Raw genomic sequence first — 21,403 nt, forward strand, 5'->3', positions numbered from 1 at the left:
GCGTTTGGTGTGTTTTCTTTTATTGGTCAGAGTATTGAGTACAGGAGTTGGGAGGTCATGTTGCAGCTGTACAGGACATTGATTAAACCACTTTTGGAATATTGTGTGCAATTCTGGTCTCCCACCTATCAGAAGGATGTTGTGAAACTTGGAAGGAATCAGAAAAGATTTCCAAGAATGTTGCGAGGTTTGGAGGATTTGAGCTATAGGGAGAGGCTGGATAGGCTGGGGCTCTAATCTCTGGAGCATTGGAGGCTGAGGGCAACCCTATAGAGATTTATAAAATCATGAGGGGCATGGATCAGGTGAATAGACGAGATCTTTTCCCTGAGGTGGAGGAGTCCTGAACTAGAGGGCATAGGTTTAGGGTGGGAGGGGAAAAAGTTGAAAAGGGACCTAAGGGGCAACTTTTTCACACAGAGGGTGGTACATGTATGGAATGAGCTGACAGAGGAAGCGGTGGAGGCTGGTACAATGACAGTATTTAAAAGGCATCTGCATGGGTATATGAATAGGAAGGGTTTAGAGGGATGTGGGCCAAGTGCTGGCAAATGGGACTTGATTAGATTAGTATATCTGGTTGGCATGGCCAAGTTGGACAGAAGGGTCTGTTTCCATGCTGTATATCTCTGACTCAATGACTCTATAATAGAATTATTGTCACGTACTCAAAGTTACAAAGGACAGGAGAACAGTGAAAAGTGTACAATGTTGCCAACACATACCGCCATCTTAGTCTTAGATACAAAAAAAGGAGAAAATAAAAAAAAATAGCATTACATTATGGATATACATAGAATAAATTAGGAAAATAAGACGAAAGCTAAACCGATAGACATTGCAGTCTTTCTATAACTTCTCCCCACAGAAGGGAGAGAAAGAGAGGTGGATGTTTTCTCTTTGCAGGCTGATCATTTCTGTTCTATCGTGCACACAAAGTCGAGGCATCAATTAGGAGGTTGTTACTATGCTGAACCCACAACAGCGATTGAAAAACCAATCAAATGCTTGTTTCTGGGCAGAATTGCCCTGAACACAATCTGGTGGTGCTGTTGTATCTGGAATTCACTGTCACACTGGTTCAATGAGGCAACATTGTACATACGAACCACAATGTACTCCAGGAACGTGATTTTGAAATCGTAGGTGCCTTTTTATACGGTTTCCTTGGTTTAAAGCAATAATCTTTCCCACTTTTCTTAGTCCACAGTCCCAAAAAGAAAGCAGCCATGATCTGTATAGACCGATACTCCAACGTGTGTTGCAGTTCTGGAATCCCCATTAGAAGATGGATTGGACAGACAGGGGTTGTTTTTCTTAGAGCAGAGGAAATTGAGAGGGTAGGCAGGAAGAAACATCAATGGTTGGGGCATATATTTAAGGTTCGGGCAGATATTTAAAGGAGACGCGAGGGGAATGATTTTCATCCAGATGGTGATGGGAATCTGGAACTCACTGCTTGTAAGGATGATAAGAAGCAGAAACCCTCATAAACATTAATATTAAGTATTTAGATTTACACTTCCTGTACCAAGGCATACAAGACTATGGGCCAAATCTTAGAATGTGGGCTTAGAATAGTTAGGTGATTTTTTTTTAACAGCATGAACGCGATCTTTTTCCATTCTGTTGATCTCTGTGATTCTATGTAGTCTCATATTTAAACAATTTCTGCTTGCCTAATTGTGTTTACATGCCTTCATGTCCCAGTCACCAAGTCTCCACAGAGAGCAAGGAGCTATCTCTCAACTGATTTTCCTGACAGTGCCATTGACCAGCTGGCTGCCTGGGATGTGGATAATTGATCCCCAGATCAATTACCACTTCGTTTGGCTTCCTCTCTGTGGGGAGAATCCCCCAGTAATCTGCAGTTTGTTCTAAATGAAAGCTTCACACTGCTGAATAACTCAGTAATCACCCCAGCCAGCACAGTAAACACAGTGACTGACAATTTTAAGAGTTTGTTAAAGCTTTGCATTATTCCTTTTTCTTTTTAAATACCAGTGAGTCTTCTAATATTGAACTATAATTTCCTGGAGAATAGCAAGGCTCCTGCTTAGTAGTCTGCTCACAGTCTGTGTGTGAGCATGGAAGTCAGTGTTTCAGTTCTGTCAGCCATTTGCAAAGAAAATCCTGTGTTACTATCATGGTTTATCTGTCCCTTCTTACCAGTTAACTGTTATGATTAATATCTCATTTATAGAAATGGAGGTAGGTTGGATTCAGCTGCTTGTCAACTGGATCATGATGTGTAAAGATAAGCACCATGAGCCACTTCACCATGGAGGGGCCAGTCTGAGGCTTAATTTTTATTTGAGGCTCATATACTCACAATGAACAGATGCCCAGTGGGACCAAACATGACCAAAAACTGCAGCAAATGGATCAGATGCACTGAAGCCCCATAGTGCAATCACAAGGGGGACTGACTGCATTTGTGGTGGTGCAGGTTTTAAGAGGCAATGGAATTTGTTGAAAATTCCACTGGTTTGTCTTCATCAATGTCTGTGAGATTTAGTGCCACAATGGTTGTTGTATAGAAATAGTAGCTGGGGACAGTGGCTTACCCAGATTTTGAACTTTATAAGGAAGTGTGCTCAAGCCTTTATTGAAGGTACTGTTTACCAGATTCAAGAATCATCTTTCCCATTTCCTCCAGCTTTTCCATAGAAACATCAATAAAATCCCTATAGTGTGGGAGCAGGCCATTCAGCCCACACCAACTCTCCGAAGATCATCCCAGCCAGACCCACCCCCTACCCTATCCCTGTAACCCTGCATTTCCCATGGTAATCCATCCAGCCCGCACATCCTGGACATTATGGGGCAAGTTAATATGGCCAATCCACCTAACCTGCATATCTTTGGACTGTGGCAAGAAACCTACGAAGATGCGGGAAAAAGTGCAGACACCACATGGACAGTCACCCGAGAGCGGAATCAAACCCAGGTCCCTGGCACTGTGAGGAAACAGTGCTAACCATTGAGCCCATGTGCCACCCCAATTTTTGTATTAGCCCTGAGATTTCCAGGCAAAGCCAACTCTACTTTGGAAACATTGTATGGTTAATCTGTAGACTCAATGCCACAGGGGGCTGTGGTGGCCAAATCATTGTGTGTATTTAAGACAAAGAACGATAGTTTCTAGATTGGTGAGAGGTTCAACAGTTACGGGGAGAATTGGATTGAGAAACATATCAGCCATGATTGCTTGGTGGAGTGGACTCGATGGGCTGAATGACCTAATTCTGTTCTGATTTGGAGATGCCGGTGTTGGGCTGGGGTGTACAAAGTTAAAAATCACACAACACCAGGTGATAATCCAACAGGTTTATTTGGTAGGACTAGTTTTCGGAGCACTGCTGCTTCATCAGGTGGTTGTCTGATGTTGTGTGATTTTTAACCTAATTCTGTTCCTATGTTTTATGGTCTCTCCTACAGCTTTTCCTGACCTGAAGCATAGCCTGGTATTTATAAACTATTATATAACGACATCAAAAACAATCCCTCAACAATTAGGATCTAATTGACTTAAGAGTGTTCCCAAGTGGACCATCCAGAGAGCTCTGTCTGAACAAAGCATAAGACTGGGATACACTAACCTCTTTCACACTGTCAAGATGTCACAACTGTGTTCTAGATTCCACACTGTGCTCGAACAGCACCCTGAGAGATCAATCAAAGTAATAAAAGTCAAGAGAAAAATAATTAACAACCCAGGCATTAAGCAATGGGGGTGAGAGCCTTTTCCTTGAATGGATATCAGCTGAAGGTTGACCAGCTGAAAATGATTAAAGCAGCAGAAACGATCATGAGTTAAGTGTTGCCACTTCAGCAGATTGTTAGCTGAAAGCTGCTGAGTGTGGAGAATTGGCCCTGACAACCCTCGTGGTTTGTCTACACAAAGGTGATTGCACTTCAAAAGCAAGTCACTGACTGTGAAGGGTTTTGCCAGATCCTGAAAATGTCTAAGGCTCTTAAAATAAATGTGAACTTTGTTTTGTACTTGTAAGTTAGGGTATAGATCATTGAATCAGCTTTTCTCCTGGCCAAATCTTTGATTAATTTTTCTCCCCCCTTGTAAATTGCAGAACAGGATTCTCCAATAAATATAAAAGTCTAGATTGCTTGATTGATGCTAACTCAACATTGGGTACATGGCTCATTTTATTCAGTGTAATTATCTGTGCAGGTAATATCAGTGGAAAGATGAATGAGTTCACTGTAATAACTGTAACAGGTCAGCTGGTGGACCTCATAGAATATGAGTTCTCTGATTGGGGTTGTTAATCTGGTCCAATCAGATAAAGAGGAGTTTCAAGAGATGCCTGGCACTCATGAGAGCTGGCTCTGAAGATGCTGCACCAGAGTCAGAACATCCCACGTGCAGATAAAGGGTGACTTGGTGACGAGATATCTGTCTCAGTGGAGTTATTTCATTGGGGATATGAGTGGGATTATCGATGCAACCGCGTAAAAGCACCTACTAGCTGAAGCCCAACTGGACTTCGAACAGGCACTACACCTGGCTTTATCATTTGAATATAGGTAAAAACAAGGACTGCAGATGCTGGAAACCAGAGTCTAGATTAGAGTGGTGCTGGAAAAGCACAGCAGGTCAGGCAGCATCCGAGGAGCAGGAAAATCAGCTTTTCGGGCAAAAGCCCTTCATCAGGAATAGAGGCAGGGTGCCTGCAGAGTGGAGAGAGAAATGAGAGGGGGGTGGGGGTGGGGAGAAAGTAGCATGGAGTTCAATAGGTGAGTGGGGATGGGGATGGAGGTGATAGGTCAGAGAGGAGGGTGGGGGAAGGTGGCAAAGAGTACAATGGGTGAATGGGGGTGGGGATGAAGGTGATAGGTCAGAGAGGAGGGTGGAATGGATAGGTGGAAAGGAAGAAAGGTAGGTAGTACAGGTCATGAGGGCGGTGCTGAACTGGAAGGTTGGAGCTGGGGTGAGGTGGGGGAAGGGGAAATTAGGAAACTGGTGAAGACCACATTGATGCCATGGGGTTGAAGTGTTCCGAGGTGGAAAATGAGGCGTTCTACCTCCAGGCGACTGATGGTGAGAGAGTGGTGGTGGAGGAGGCCCAGGAACTGCATGTCCTCGGCAGAGTGGGAGGGGGAGTTGAAATGTTGGGCCATGGGGTGGTGGGGTTGATTGGTGCAGGTGTCCCAGAGATGTTCCCTAAAGCGCTCTGCTAGGAGGCTTCCAGTCTCCCCAGTGTAGAGGAGACTACATTGGGAGCAACGGATACAATAAATGATATTGGTGGTTGTGCAGGTAAAATTTTGATGGATGTGGAAGGCTCCTTTGGGACCTTGGATGGAGATGAGGGAGGAGGTGTGGGTGCAGGTTTTACAGTTCCTGTGGTGGCAGGGGAAGGTGTCAGGAAGGGAGGGTGGGTTGTTGGGGGCGTGGACCTGACCATGGAGTCATGGAGGGAACAGTCTTTGCAGAAAGCGGAAATGGGTGGGAAGAGAAATATATCCCTGGTGGTGGGGTCCGTTTGGAGGTGGCGGAAATGTCGTCGGATGATGTGGTTAATGTGAAGGTTGGTAGGGTGAAAGGTGAGTACCAGGGGGGTTCTGTCCTTGTTCCGGTTGGAGGGGTGGAGTTTGAGGGCGAAGGGGCAGGATGTTGGACAAGATGCGTTGGAGGGCATCTTTAACCATGTGGGAAGGGAAATTGCGGTCTCTAAAGAAAGAGGTTATCTGGTGCGTTCTGTGGTGAAACTTTGAATGTGTGGCAAGTGGAGCATATGAATTGCAGAGTATTCCAATAGAAGTGGACACCTTAGCAGGATGACAGAGCTTGGGCAGCACCATTTGCCTGCAGGCAATTGCACAGCCTCACTCCGGATATATCCTGATCAGAGGGACTGGAGTCGGCCCACAGCAAACCCCAATACAAAGCCAAGCCTCAGCCAAATAGTTGACATTTTCTCAAGGATCCGGATTAGCAAGCCACTGCAATTTCTGCTAGCATGCAGACTCGCAGTATCAAGAGTCTCACTCGGCCTGAATTGAGTACGTAAACTCATGGCCCCTTATGCAGAATAGTGCATAATCTGGAAAATCCACCTGCAACTGGTTCGGAATAGTTAAATTGCCTAGTAACATTCAAATGAGAACCAATAAAAATAAACGTCTAGTTAAACAGTCATCTGGTTCTAATGGAGGTTGATACTGGTGCAGCAGCATCAGGACATTCAGCCTCGGATCTTCAGGTGACCATCCTCCAAGGCGGACTTCGGGATAGGCAACAACGACAAGTGGCTGAGCAGAGGCTGATAGCCAAGTTCAGTACCAATGAGGATGGCCTCGACCGGGACCTTGGGGGTCTCTCTCTCTCTCTCTCTCTCGCACACATACACACACTCTTACATACTCACACACTCACGCAGACCCTCTCTCATACACACACACTCTCTCACGTACATGCACACATATACCCTCCACACTCAAACCCACACACACCTTCTCACAGGCTTACACTCCATCACACTTGACCAAGTTTGCACACACACAAACACACACTCTCATGTGCATTCACACGCACACAAACACTCTCTCTCTCTCTCTCTCTCTCACTCTCTCTCTCTCTCTCTCTCTCTCATGCATGCACACACACACAAGTCTATGGGGTGAATTTGTATTTGCAGCATTATATTTGCAAATACATTCTATTTTACTCAAAAAAATACAAAATCTGCAGGCAGTCAATCCATGTAATATTTTGTAAATTCCACTTTGGAAATAGAACCAGCCTGACTCAAGATTGAGATGCAGACAGACTCTTACCTCATTTAATGCAATGTCTGAGCTGAGATGTCACCTTTTTTATAAAAGCTTAAGTTATCTCAAGAATGTGACTTAAAAGACATTCTGGGATTTACATATTAATGAACCAAAACCTGCAACCCATTCTAAAACATGAAACAATTGGCCATGCTAAATTGCCCATAGTATTCGGTGCATTATTCAGAGGGAAATTGATCTGGATGGGTTACACTTTGGAAGATCGGTGTGGACTTGTTGGGTTGGGCCAAATGGCCTGTTTCCATACTGTAGGTAATCTAATCTAAAACAATCCAAGTTTGTTTGATATATCATTTCAGTTACATGACGCTGTAATCTTTTACTATAAATTCAGTGTCTTATGATCTTATACCCCACAACCACCTGATGAAGGAGCAGCGCTCCGAAAGCTAGTGCTTCCAAATAAACCTATTGGGCTATAACCTGGTGTTGTGTGATTTTTAACCTTGCGTGTTGACCAGAAAGCATTTCCACGATTCTGTATGGCCCACCCAGTGCCATTTGCCGAAGGGCAAAAGTAGAGGCAGAAATCAGAAGTTCAAGGTTTGTGCGAAGATTTGTAGCTCGGGTGCTCGTTGTTGTGGTTCTGTTCGCCAAGCTCAAAAACTTCCAGCTCGGCGAACAGAACCACAACAGAAATCAGAAGCTTGGAAAGCGAAGGGATTATCAAACCAATCAGTTTGGGGAATGGTCATTACCTGTCATATCAATTGTGAAACTAACAGGTTGGTTCATCTTTGTGGGGATTTTAAACAAATGGTAAATCACTTTTCACATCTGGATAAATACTTCATCCCTTGGATAGCTGACAGGGGAGCTGTCCTTCACAAAGCTGGACATGAGGCTTGCATACTTGTAATTGCAGTCAACGAGAATTCCCAGAAATATGCCACAGCTAACACCGATAAAGGTTTACACCAATATACAGATTGCCGTTTGGGGTAGTGTCAGCCTGTGCAATGTTTCAGCAGATGATGGAGAACATTTTACTAGGTCACCATTTATAACAGGGAAGACAAATAAGGAGTACTTAGAGAACTTGGACATGGTCCTAAGACATTTTTCCAAGCCAGGCATATACATTAGAAGGATAAATTGTGTGTTCCAGGCCCTCAAGTGACGTACCTGGGCTACAGTGTCGACAAGACCGGGTTACACCCATTGGAAGATAAAGTGAGGGTGATCAAAGATCCCCTGACGTGCACATCTGTCCAGGAGGTCAAGTCACTTCTTGGGCTGGTAAATTATTACTGGAAGTTCATACACGACTTGTCCTCCATCCTGTCACTTTTGCATCACTCCTTTAAAAAAAAGGTTAACCTTGGAAATGGTCACATAGCCAAGCCAAAGCTTTCAGGAAGTGACAAAACAGCTATCATCCTCAACGGTGTTGGCACACTATGATCCCAAGCAAGACTTAGTATTGACATGCAATGCCTCCCCTCCCCTGCTAAAAAGGATCAAGGCAGTATTAGTTCATGGGTGGCCTAATGGAGAGGAATGCCCAATAGCATATGCATCTAGGACTTTGACTAATGTGGAGCGTAAATGCACTCAGGGAAAGAAGGATTGGTGATCATATTTGGAGTCAGGAAGTTCCACCAATACCTTTACGGACGTAAATTTGTAACAATAATGGACCACAAACCCCTACTAGGTATATTTACAGAGGATAAGGCAGTACCGTCCATAGCTTCAGGGCGACGCAGCGATGGGCTCTAATACTGTGCTTGCAGTTGCACTGTCAGGGAGGCCAATTAGCACATACGGATACATTGAGCTGCTTTCCATTAGCAGGTATATCATTGGTGGTTCCACAAATGGAAGAACCTGTAATGGTATTAAATTTTCAGGACACGCTCCCAATCACTACTGATAATATCAGATTTTAGATGCAGAAAGATCCAGTCCTGTCAAAACAAACAAATGGTGGTGCTCAGGGAAACCAAAGGGCCATCAAAACCAGAATTGAGATCTTTTAGATCATGGAGAGATGTGCTCTCAGTAGAGGACGCCACATTGTTTTGAGAAACAAGAGTGATTGTCCTGAGCAAAGGCTGCCACCAAATACTGGCTGAACTCCATCAGGGTCATCCAAGAGTTTCCAAAATGAACATGCTGGCAAGACATTATGGCTGGTGTCCAGGCTTGAATGCAGACATAGCCACGTTGGTAGGGCAGTGTTCAGAGTGCCAACAAAGGCAAAATTTAACATTAACAGCTCCCCCACATCTGTAGGAATGCCTGAGTAAACCTTGGAGTCAGTTACATGTCAACTATACAGATGCTTTCATTGGCTCAATGCCCTTAGTCATTGCAGATGCCCACTCACAGTGGTTGGACATATTTCGAGTTCATTTGTCAAGCACAGGGAGATGATAGAAAAACTGTGTGCATCTTTTGCAATACACAAACTCTCTGAAGTATTGGTCACAGATAACGGTCCATTGTTTACCAGAAGGGAATTTGGCTATTCCTAAAGTTGAATGGAATTCAAAACATAAGGACAGCTCTGTACCATCCATTGTCCAATGGTCTGGCAGAACAATTCAAACCTTGAAGGCAGTTTTGAAGAAACAACCCACAGCCTCACTAGATACCAAGCTGTTAGGGTTCTTTATTTGATTATAGGACCACTCACATGCAATGCAGGAATAGCACTGGCAAAGTTGCTAATGGGTAGAAGACTCCACACCAGGTTAAGTCTGATCTTCCTGGACTTGGGCGGGAGATGAGGGCCAAATGGCATCAGGAACGCCAATGCCGGACACAAGAACCACCAAGTGAGAGAGGCAGTTTGATGCAGGGGATGACATTTGGTGTAAGAACCATGGGAATGGCCCCACATGGGTAAGAGGCATGGTCGACGTGAGGTCAGGACCAGTCATGTACAAACTTTGGCTAAGTGAGATGGTCCTGAACAAACACATGGACTGTATAAAAGCCATGATTTCACAAATGAGTCCGGGAGCAAAACCTGCTTTGGGCAACTGGGAACAAGCAGAAAGGCTGTCAGAACCTGTGGGTTCACCGTTTACATCAAGCATTGACGAGTCCTTGGAAGCAGAGATGGACATGACAGATGTAGTCACCTCGATGCCCTGCCACTGGAAGAAGAGAGTGAAATTCTACCAAGATGCTCCTGGTGCAAGGGGCGGGCTCCGTTACACACCGCCCATATTGGATGTTCAGTTGGAGGAACTTGACCCAGTGATAAAACATCCCAGATGGCTCTCCAAGGGAAAGGACTGACCTACATCCTTGGATTTGGTGGGGGGGAGGGATGCAGTGATTGTAACAAGGTCAGCCAGGTGGACCTCATAGGATATGAGTTCCCTGATTAGGGCTGTTAACAGGAATCGAAAAGTGTGGTACTGGAAAGACACGACTGGTCAGGCAGTATCCTAGGAGCAGGAGACTTGACGTTTCAAGCAGAAGCTCTTCCTCATTCCTGATGAAGAGCTTATGCTCGAAACATCGACTCTCCTTCTCCTCAGATGCTGCCTGACTGGCTGTGCCTTTCCAGCACCACACTTTTCGACTCTGATCTCCAGCATCTGCAGTCCTCACTTTCTCCCTGTTAACAAGAATGTCAGACTGAGAACTGGCTGTGAACAGGCAGTACTAGAGTCAAGGACTCTACACATATAATAAAGAGTGACAGGATACCGTCCTCTGTTCAATCACATTTCATTGTCTTTAAGAGTGGAAGTTACAATGGCAGATGCATCTGTTCTGTGCACAAATATACATTAGAGCCAATCTGAAGTGTTTTACCTGTTAATCCCCTACTTTATTCACCTGGAGTCGGGTAGAAATACAGATTGATTTGTAGAAACTTTTTTTTAAAATAATTTACAGAAACCAAATCTATCCTGGAGGGTGCTACCAAGTTTGCAAAGAAGTTAATAGAGATTAGAGATGTCAGCAGAGTTCAAATGGGTGCACTGGAATGATAGTACAGGTATTGGAGGGGTTTTATGCTGCTTTGTGCTTTCCTCTTCTGTGTATTGGATTTATGAGGCCATCGGTAATGCTGTAGAGGGCAAAGACTGAAATGAAGATGCACTGAAATTGATCCATGGAAAAGACTTCATGACCTCTTTTGCCATTTGTGGGTACTTTTATAATTGTACTCCATTCTGTAACTCACTCCAGGGGTCTATTATTGTTATAAAGTCTCTGCTTATCCAAAACACCAGCATTTTAAAACGAAGAGAGCAGGAATGTTGTTTTCCCATAGGGTTGGAAGGCCACGGAGTACACAGCCAAAGTTAGTGATTGGACCACAAACCACAACATGTAAAAAAGTATTATGTAGGTGCTTGAAGGGAAACAGTATAAACGAAATGAGATAGGGAAAAGGATAGACAAATACGAGTAGGACTGCTGCTCATACAGAGAATAGGTGTTAAAACAGACAGGTAGCTCCAGTAGCCTTTTTCCAAGTATAATTTCTGTTACATTCTATGTAATAAGATTCCAGTCCCTAACTAACTCACAGGTCGGCATTTTTTATAAATTAAATTCTAGTCTGTAACTAACTTCTGGGTATCCATTATTCTATATAGAAACAATCTGAACCCCCCCCCCCCATAGATTCCAATCTATAATTAATTTCTGAGTATCTAATATGCTAAACATAAATTCTCTGACCTCCTCAAATAGATTCCATTTTTTATTCACTCCTGGATATCCATAATTCTACACACAAACCATCTGAGCCCCTCAAATAGATTCTATTCTCAGCTCATTCCCGGGTATCCATTATTCTATATATAAACCATCCAAGCCCCACGTTTATATTTCAGCCTGTAACTCACCCTTAGGAATCCCCTATTCTAAACATCCCTATTCTATCTGAAGCCCTCAATTACATTCCAATCTGTTACTCATTCCCTGGTATTCATTATTCTATATATAAACCATCTGAGCTCCTTGTTTAGATTCCAAGACTGTAACTCAATCCTGGATTTCGATTATTCTATATATAAATCTCCAAACCCCTCGATAACATTCCAGTCTGAAACTCACTCCTGGGTATCTGTTATTCAATGTGCAAACTATCTGAATCCCTTGATTAGATTCCAAACTGTAACTCACTCCCGGGAATCCATTATTCCATATATAAGCCCATGTATAGATTTTCTGCCAGGTATCCAAATTTCAGTTGATGACCTGTTTAACTGTGATGCTGAATAACTGTGCATGTCAGGAGTCTGACTGTTTGTTACCATAACCCCATGCACAGGCTGGTGGGGACCTATGCCTGATAGTCCGACTGTAACTGCAGTCAGACATCCTGTTTTAGGACTAGCTGAGAGAAGCAATCAAAAGGTGTGTTTCTCCATTTTATAGCTCTCTTGTTTTTTGCCAGTAATGTTTCTGTTCATAAAATCCCTACAATGTGGAAACAGGCCCTTTGGCCCAACAAGTCCACACCAACCATCCGAAGAGTAACCCACCCAGACCCATTCCCCTACCCTATTACTCTACATTTGACCTGACTAATTCACATAACCTACACATCCCTGAACACTACACGAAATTTAGCATGGCCAATTCACCTAACCTGCACCTCTTTGGACTGTGGGAGGAAACCGGAGCACCCGAAGGAAACCTATGCAGACACAGGAAGAATGTGCAATCTCCACGCGGACAGTCACCTGAGACTGAAATCAAACCTGGGTCCTTGATGCTGTGAGGCAGTAGTGCTAACCACTGAGCTACTGTGCCACCTGTTGTTACAATGGAAACCTGTATGTCTGAAAAAGTGAGTTAAATAAGTCCACTGAGAGTTAATTGAATGGGTCAGATAGTTTGATAAACAGAGTGGCATTTCTTCCCTTGCTGAAGCACTTAATTTGGCTTCCCCCCTGCTGTCTGCTTTACTTTTTCATCACATGGTGACCTTTTTCTTTCCCTGTACCTTCCAGATGCTTCAGCCACAGTTCAAACCACACGACCTGAAGGATGTTTTGCCTAAACTCTTCCTCACTGTGCCCGGAGAGAATCCATACACCACCTGGAACCGTTCTCGCTGTCGGCGCTGTGCAGTGGTGGGGAATTCCGGAAACCTCCATCATTCTCACTACGGAGCAGACATCAACTCTCATGATTTCATCATGAGGTAAGCTGTGAAGGTGAAGGACATCTCTCGGTGGGAGATCCTTTCTAAGTTTTTTTTTACAAATTCCCGGTGTTACATTTCATACTGAGATAAGGAAAAGCTTGAATCCATGGTAAGATTAAGAAATTGAAATAATAAGTGAAAATGTTGGAAAGCAAGGCAGGTTCATCAGCATTTGAGAGAAAAACAACTTTGATTTTTTTAAGTGCAGAATGGCCTCCTGAATCTCACTTTGTCAACTGCTGTGTGTTTCAAGCAATTTTCCTTTAAGTTTCAGATCTCAGTGTATAGGATAGGGAAAAAGAAGCTTAAAAATGTGTTGCTGGAAAAGCACAGCAGGTCAGGCAGCATCAAAGGAGCAGGAGAATCGACATTTCTGGCATAAGCCCTTCTTCAGGAATGAGGAGGATGTGCCAAGCAGGCTAAGGTAGGGAGGAGGGACTTGGGGGAGGGGCATTGGGAATACAATAGGTGGAAGGAGGTTAAGGTGAGGGTGATAGATCAGCGAGGGGGTGGGGGCGGAGAGGTTGGGAAGAAGATTGCAAGTCAAGAAGGCAGTGTTGACTCTGAGGATTGGGACTGAGATAAGGTGGGGGGAGGGGAAGTAAGAAAGCTAGAGAAATTAGCATAGGAATGTGCATTCATCCCTTGTGGTTGGAGGGTTCCTAGGTGGAAGATGAGGCGTTCTTCCTCCAGGCGTCGTGTTGCTATGGTCTGGCGATGGAGGAGGCCAAGGACCTGCATGTCCTTATGGAGTGGGAGGGGGAGTTAAAGTGTTCAGCCACGGCGCGGTTGGGTTGGTTGCTGCGGGTGTCCCAGGGGTGTTCTCTGAAACATCCGCAAGGATAGGGAATGCAATAAGAAAAAGCGCACCAGTTCCCCTGGTTTGCCTTATACCTCCTGGCGGTGATATGATACAACAATAATAAGAGCTGTTGATTAATCATAGCAGGCAGTCTCTAATAATTAGTCTAGAATGTGACCTCATTGTATACATACACTATGTCTCAAGTTACTGGCACACTGTTTCCCGGAACACTAATATCCGAAACAGATCTGATTTTCCTTTGTATGACTCGATACTAACTGCTTCACCATCTCCTTATGTGGGGCTTATTTGACTACCCTGCCACTAAAACGTCAGATCAGATTTTGCTTGCTAGTTATTCTGTTGTGTTCCACAAATCTGGATGACACAAGTTGCAGTACAACAGTAGATGCTTTATTATTGGACAGCCAGTGAGAGATTCTCAATATCCCCATAAGTGTCCCCATAAGTTATACTTACGATGACACTTCTCCACGACTCTGCTGTACACACAAAGGCAGTAATTTTTATAGGATTATAATACAAAAGGTCTATAAATCACATGGTTGATTGTCATTACATTGTTTAAAATGGGCAATTATAATTTTACAAGGCCTGGTGAATGTCAATATTCTGTGATAACGAGTGAATGGACTACAAGTACTGATTATCGTATTTTTCGTGATCACGTGTTGATGGGAAGAGATTAAAACAGAAGGGTTTTGCCTGTTCTCAATGAGGGATTCACATTCCTATGCTAATACGGAGGGGAACCAAGATAATGGGAGCAGGAGGCAGTTTAGCAGGGTTGTGGCCAAGTTATCTGTCTTGTCTAGGGAGGACAAATACCTTTGCCTGAGGCTGCAGAGGAATCTACGTGTGTGGTTCCAATGGATTCCTTCTCTAAGATTCAGTCAGCCTCCTCCCTACTGAGATGTTCTGTCTATTCTGTAAGAGGACAGACATGCAATTGATACTGCAGTGAGTCTCTTTGGTAGTGGAATGCATAAACCTTGATTCCCCAGTCTGCCTTGAAAGAGAAGTAAAACATGGACCTGATCCCTTTGTGGCTTTCTAACTCCCTCAATTCTAGCTTGTATATCTTGGAGAATTTGAAATCTTTGCCTTTTCAATTGTTGGAAGTGTGGGCATCTGTGAAAGAATGGTGCAAGTAGATTATCTTCTTCCTCAATGAGGGTTAAGGATTGTGAAATAGAGAGAGAGAGGTCAAACACATTCATGTGAATGTGCGAATGAATTCACTCTTAGGCACAAAAAGCAATGGGAGAGGGAAGAAAGATTAAATAAATGAGAGAACAAAGGAACAAATATAAAAAAAAGCTCACCTATTGTTAGTCACTAGCAGTCTCCATTAACAACTTTCACCCTCCCAGCCAAATCGTTGTCAACTCCTTTGTCTGTCCAAATGTCCTCTCTCTTTGGGCTCTATCCCTACCTCGCGTTTACTCTTTACCCACTCCCCCACCCTATCTTCTGCATATAAACTACATTTTCCTAGCTAGCATCAGTTCGAAGGAATGGTCACCAGACCCGAAACGTTGAATTTGATTTCCCTTCACAGATGCTGCTGGACCTGCCGAGCTTTTCCAGCAACTTCTGACTTTGTTTGCTTGGAGGTTTTATTTCCTGTTTAGGAGTCTCCTGTATGAAGAGGGAAATAGAGTTTCAGGAATTACACTGTTTTAAGAGAAAAATTGAGAGTTTAAGCAGTTTTATTTTATTGATCCAACCCCCTTCCTGTCCCCTAATTGGTTTTGAACTGGATGGACTGTTTCTGGGAGTACATCACGTATGATTGTGAAGTTAGCAAAAAAGAAAGGAAAAGTTACTTTCTGAGAGAGAATGCTTAAAGCACTTATTCCAAAAAAGTAAAACCTTTTAAGTATTTGTCACAACCTCAGGAAGTTCCAGAGCACTTTTCTTTTTAATGTGAGCACTGATATAGAAGATGTAGCAGCCAATTTGGGCACACAGAGCTTCAAGGCAATAATGGCCATTTAATCCATTTTAATCATGTTAATGGAGGGATCAATATTGTCCAAACCCTGCTCTTTGCTGAATAGTGTCATTCTCCTCTGGGTGTTCCGGCTTCCTCCCACAATCCAAAGGTGTGCAGGTTAGGTGAAATGGCTGTGCTAAATTGTCCATAGTGTTCAGGGATGTGTAGGTTAGGTGGATTAGTCAGGGGTGAATGTAGAGTAATGGGGAATGGGCTTGGGTGGAATACTCTTTGGAGGGTCATTGTGGATTTGTTGGGCTGAAGGGTTTGTTTCCACAATGTAGGGATTCTCCTGAGAAGGAGACAAGACCTTGTTTTTTTCTGTTCAATAGAACTCTGTGTCAAGTTTGAATACTGCTCTCAAGTATGTTCACCCGAGGTGTTTTTGAAATTTCTTAGCAATGGAATTTCGAAAGAAATAACTACACAAACATTCTAATTCCCCCTTAATGATGTCAGGCATGCAGAGCCAGACTGGCACCCAAGGGTTGATTAAAATGTGGCTAGAGGCTCCCTTCTGGTGTCTGGACAGTGCTTACTTTCAACTAAATTGAAGCTCAATGTCAAGTATAATTAATCTGATACTTTTTAAATGTTTTATGGGAGATTTATAATCGAGAGCGGTTTAAAGGGACAATCCAGAGGTGTCATTTTACCGTTGGTTATTTAGTTTAGCTCATGGGTAACCATTAATGTTTATGCAAAATTAACCTAATTTTTTATTTTTCATATGGCGTGGGCATCACTGGCAAGGCCAGCATTTGTTGCCCCTCCCTAATTACCATTAAAACCGAATGGCTTGCTTAGCCATTTTGGATGGCATCCAGAGTCAACCAAATTGCTGTGGGTCTGGAGTCAGGTAGAGATTAGACCAGGTACGGAGGGCAGATTTCCTTCCCTAAAGGATGTTAGTGAGATAGGTGGGTTGTTGTAAAAACAATTATAGTTTCATAATCACCAATACTGAAATCATGTTGCAGCTACACAAAAGTCTGGTGCAGCTGCACCTGGAGTATTGCCTACAGTTCTAGTCACCACTTTATAGGAAGGATGTGGAAGCTTTGGAAAAGGTTCAGAGGAGATTTACCAGGATGTTACCTGGTATGGAGGGAAGGCCTTATGAGGAAAGGCTGAAAGAATTGAGGCTGTTTTCATTAGAGAGAAGAAGGTTGAGAGGTGACTTAATTGAGACATATAAGATAATCAGAGGGTTAGGTAAGGTGGACAGTGAGAGCCGTTTTCCTCAAATGTTGAGGGCTAGCATGAGGGGACATAGCTTTAAATTGAGGACTGATAGATATAGGACAGATGTCAGAGGTAGCTTGTTTACTTGGAGAGTAGTAGGGACGTGGAACGCCCTACCTGCAACAATAGTAGATTCCCCAACTTTAAGGACATTTAAATATTCATTGGATAGACATATTGATGAAAATGGAATAGTGTAGGATAGATAGACTTCAGATTGGTTCCACAGGTCGGCACAAATTTGAAGGCCAAAGGGCTTGTATTGTGCTGTAATGTTCTATGTTCTAACTTTCAACTATGGATTTTATTAATTTAAATTAAATTCTAACAACCATGGCTTTTGAACACATGTCCCTGAGCATTAACCCAGGCCTACGAATTACTAACCCAGTACGCCACTATCTCCCTAGTACAATTAGATTGTACTATTTGATTGTATTGCAAGAAGACAAAAACCAGTTTGGTTCTTGTGAGTGGAAGAAATAACCATCTTCTGCAATGAACCACAGAAGTATTGATATGAAAATACTCAGGAGATTAATCTGCCGGGAGAATGATTGGAAAAATCCAGTTTTATACCAGATTTTTGGAGTTTTGTTGATAACAGTGACTTCAGGAGCTTTCTGACTGGCCTCCAAGTCTCAAGGCTACAAAGGGTGAAAACCAGCTCCAGGCTCCTATTCCTGATCACCATCTTGACTGAACCTGGAATGTACATGTGTGTCTAATGCTGCAGGGTTCAGTAGTGAGCACTGCTGCCTCACAGTGCCAGGGACCCATGTTTGAGTCTAGCCTCAGGCGACTGTGGGGATTTTGCACATTCTCTGCGTCTACGTTCAGTTTGTTCTGGTTTCCCCCCTCCAGTCCAAATTTGCGCACTCTGGAAAGGAAACCAAAATAGAGAATCTGTTCCAGCACGTCCCATCCATTTTTCCAACCCTAACCTTCTCGTCACCCTCTTGTTTGTGGCCTACCTTTCCTGGCAAGGCCTCCTGCTAGTTTAGCCTCACACTATCAAGTTCCCCTATCTAAACCCCTGCCTGTCTCTGCCCACACCCTCCCTAAATCAAAACCCTACCATCACCAAAGTCCTCTCAGAAGTCAAGATCTGATACACTTTGGAACAGCATATTAAGTGGTCCTCTGAATGCACATGAAATAAGTCACTCAGTGCCTTTCTTTCCCTCCATATTGCATTTCCATGCAGCCTCATTCTGTCGCCTGACTGCAATAGTTGAATGAGCTGGTGGATTCGTTTCTAAGGAAAGTTGTGTTCTAAGCAGGGGCAAAGGGTAGAGTTAATATGTTTTCCATTTTTAACCTTTTTTAAAATTTTGTCATTAGCTATCCTCCCAAAATTGAACCTTTCAATCTTAATTGGACAGACCTTCAATCACTTCCTTACTGTTCTCTAAACTGAACGGTACTTACACATCCCATGAGAGCAATCACTGATAGGCGCCACCAAATAATAACATCACATTGGGGCAGGCAATAAACAATAAATAAACTAATGCCTTAAAAATGGGATTGGCAATTAACATGGGAAGTTTAATCAATATGTCAATTGGTCGAATCAGCTCGGTCAGGGTAGCCTTGAGGAGGATATACGTAACAAAAAATTAAATTCAGTTCAATTCAGTTCACTGGAGGGGGTGCAGGTTGATTCTGGAGTTGAGAGGGTTGGTTATGAGGAGAGACTGAGTAGATTGAGATTATATTCATTGGAATTCAAAAGAATGAGGGGGAATTTTTATAGAAACATATAAAATTATGAAGCGAATAGATAAGACAACATCGAGAGAATGTTTCCACTGGCGGGTGAAACTAGGACAATAGAGCATAGCTCAAGATTAGGGGGAGCAGATTTCGGACTGAATTGAGAAGGAACTTCTTCTCCCAGAGGGTTGTGAATCTATGGAATTCTCAGCCCAATGAAGTAGTTGATGCTACTTCAGTAAATGTTTTTAAGGCTAAGATAGTTTTTTTTGAACAATGAAAGAGTTAAGGGATACAGTGAGAGGGCAGGTCAGTGGATCCAAGTCCACAAAAAGATCAGACATATCTTATTGAATGGTGGAGCAGGCTCAAAGGGCCAGACGGCCTACTCCCACTCCTTGTTCTTCTGTTGTGAGAGCAGGCATTGTTGGCACCCACACCATGCAGTGTGTCTGTCAAATAACCATGTCATCTATTTGAGTTATTATGTTAAGAAAGTCCTGTTTGGGGTTGGGATGGATGAGTATTTCCATCAATGTTGCTGCTTCGAATAAAAACAATGCTGTGGAACAGATGATCTCTGCAAATAGTAAAGAAAGATCAAGATAGATCCTTGCTAAGTGTATGATAGTGTTTCTCAATTCATAACATTGAACTAATACATGCAATATATATTGTGCACTGTAGAAATATGGCAGCATATAATGCACATACATGTCTGTGCAGAAAGTTAACACAAGCTGACCAGCAAATTCAAAATAAGCTGACAAATAAGATTCCTATTATCGGTTGTTTAATGCAGCTTTTAATGTGAAATACTGATTGTTTTGCTTACTTAATGCAAATCATGACACAGCACTTTTTAATGCTTGTAAAACAGCTCTGAAGTAACAACAAGATGCAATGAAAGTGCATTAGAACATAAACCGGTTATAATTTGCTGGTGAAAGTTTGTAGCGAGATTGCAGGCCATTGTGGTAATTGTGAGCCTCCTCTGTGAAATCAGACCTGTTGTGGTGCAGAGTTTGAGACAGCACTATCCGTCCATCAGGAACTCAGTCCTCCGCTTTTTTAAAAACTTTGTTATTGTTCCTGTACCATGTTGATACTCAGGCAAAATCCATTCCTCTAACTGTTTGCCTTGGAGTTTGTCTCAGCAGTAGTAAATGTGAATTTTGCTAATTCAATAACTGCTTAGAAGAGATGGTTTAATAAAATCCTTTATGCTGAATATTATACTTTATGTTGCATTATACTTGCAGCTTACATTATGTTATCTACTCCAGGCCTTTTGAAGGCTAGGATGCCTCCATCGCCCTGAGTTGTTCCTAAATCTTCTCCATCAATTACTCTGTGCTTCTGCCTCTACTTCCAAACTTCTACCATTGAATACATTTAATCATCACGATAAAATGTAACTCCCAAAAACAGCAGGTGATTTGGGGTTGGGTCAGAGGTCAAATCTTCTTCCACTTTGAATCTGCCCTCTTCTGACAGGAGGTGGCTTCCACATGTAATTATAAATAAGGCTCTGTGCCTTAAATTTAATAATTTTTAGTCAGTTGGATTTCACAAGCCTTCCTGGGAAACCAAATGGGTCAAACAAAATGTGAGAAGCTAAACCTGGTGGCATATCTTCATCTTGAATAACTGCAGTCCATGTGCTGTAGCTAAGGACATGGAATTTCCTGAGCACAAATCTTCAATACAAGTGTCACCATGTTTGTAGGTGTAGCTTGGCTGTACCGGAGGGAAGGAACAAAGAAGGATACACGTTTCAGGCATCCAGCACCCTTTGTGTGAAAAGCCTCTCTCGCACATCTCTATTAAACTCCCCCCACCGCAACTTGAACTTGTGACCCCTAGTAATTGACCCCTCCACTCTGGTAAATGCCCCATACTTTCCACTCTATCCATGCCATTCATAATCTTACATACTTCTTTCAAGTCACCCCTCAACCTTCCTGCATTCCAGTGAAAACAAACCCAGTCTACTCAATCTTGCTTCATAGCTAAGATTTCCCATACCAGGCAACGTCCTGGTAAACCTTTTCTATATCCTCTACAAAGCATCCACATTCTTCTGGTAGTGTAGTGACCAGAACTGTACGCAATATTCCAAGTGTGGTCTAACTAAAATTCTATAAAGCTGCAGCATAACTTGCCTATGCTTGTACTCAATACCCCTTTCAATGAAGGCAAGCATGTCATTGGCCTTTTCTACTATCTTATCCACCTGCGCTGCCACATTCAGTGATCTGTGAACCTGCACACCCAGATCCTTCTGCTTGTCAATACTCCTGCCACTCACTGTATAGTTTCCACATGTACTTGACCTTCCAAAATGAATCATCTCACATCTTGTCCGGTGCCATTTTTCTGCTCATGCTCTGACAATCCTCCCCATTATCCGAAATTCCACCAATTTTTGTATCATCCGCAAACATACTAATTAGACCAGCCACATTTCCTCCAAATCCATTTATGTAAACTACAAACAGCAGAGACCCCTGTAGAATATCATTGGTCACAACCCTCCATTTCGAAAAGCATCCTTCACCACTACCTTCTGTCTCCTATGACTAAACCAGTTCTGTATCCATCTTGCCAGCTCCCGATACCATGTGACTTCAGCTTTTGCATCAGTCTGCCATGAGGGACC

At 43.1% G+C, this 21,403-nt stretch overlaps 1 protein-coding gene across 3 annotated transcripts in view; it reads left to right on the top strand.

Moving 5' to 3' along the window:
- The window catches only part of st3gal2 (ST3 beta-galactoside alpha-2,3-sialyltransferase 2), a 352,750-nt gene that overhangs the window by 244,991 nt on the left and 86,356 nt on the right, over positions 1-21,403 (top strand). For all 3 annotated transcript variants that reach the window (XM_060838280.1, XM_060838281.1, XM_060838283.1), the window contains one exon: positions 12,756-12,949. In XM_060838280.1, coding sequence (XP_060694263.1) covers positions 12,756-12,949 — 194 coding nt within the window. The remainder of the gene's footprint in view (positions 1-12,755; positions 12,950-21,403) is intronic.

The sequence above is a fragment of the Hemiscyllium ocellatum genome, chromosome 17 (genome assembly GCF_020745735.1).
Source record: "Hemiscyllium ocellatum isolate sHemOce1 chromosome 17, sHemOce1.pat.X.cur, whole genome shotgun sequence".
NCBI classification, from domain to species: Eukaryota; Metazoa; Chordata; class Chondrichthyes; order Orectolobiformes; family Hemiscylliidae; genus Hemiscyllium; species Hemiscyllium ocellatum.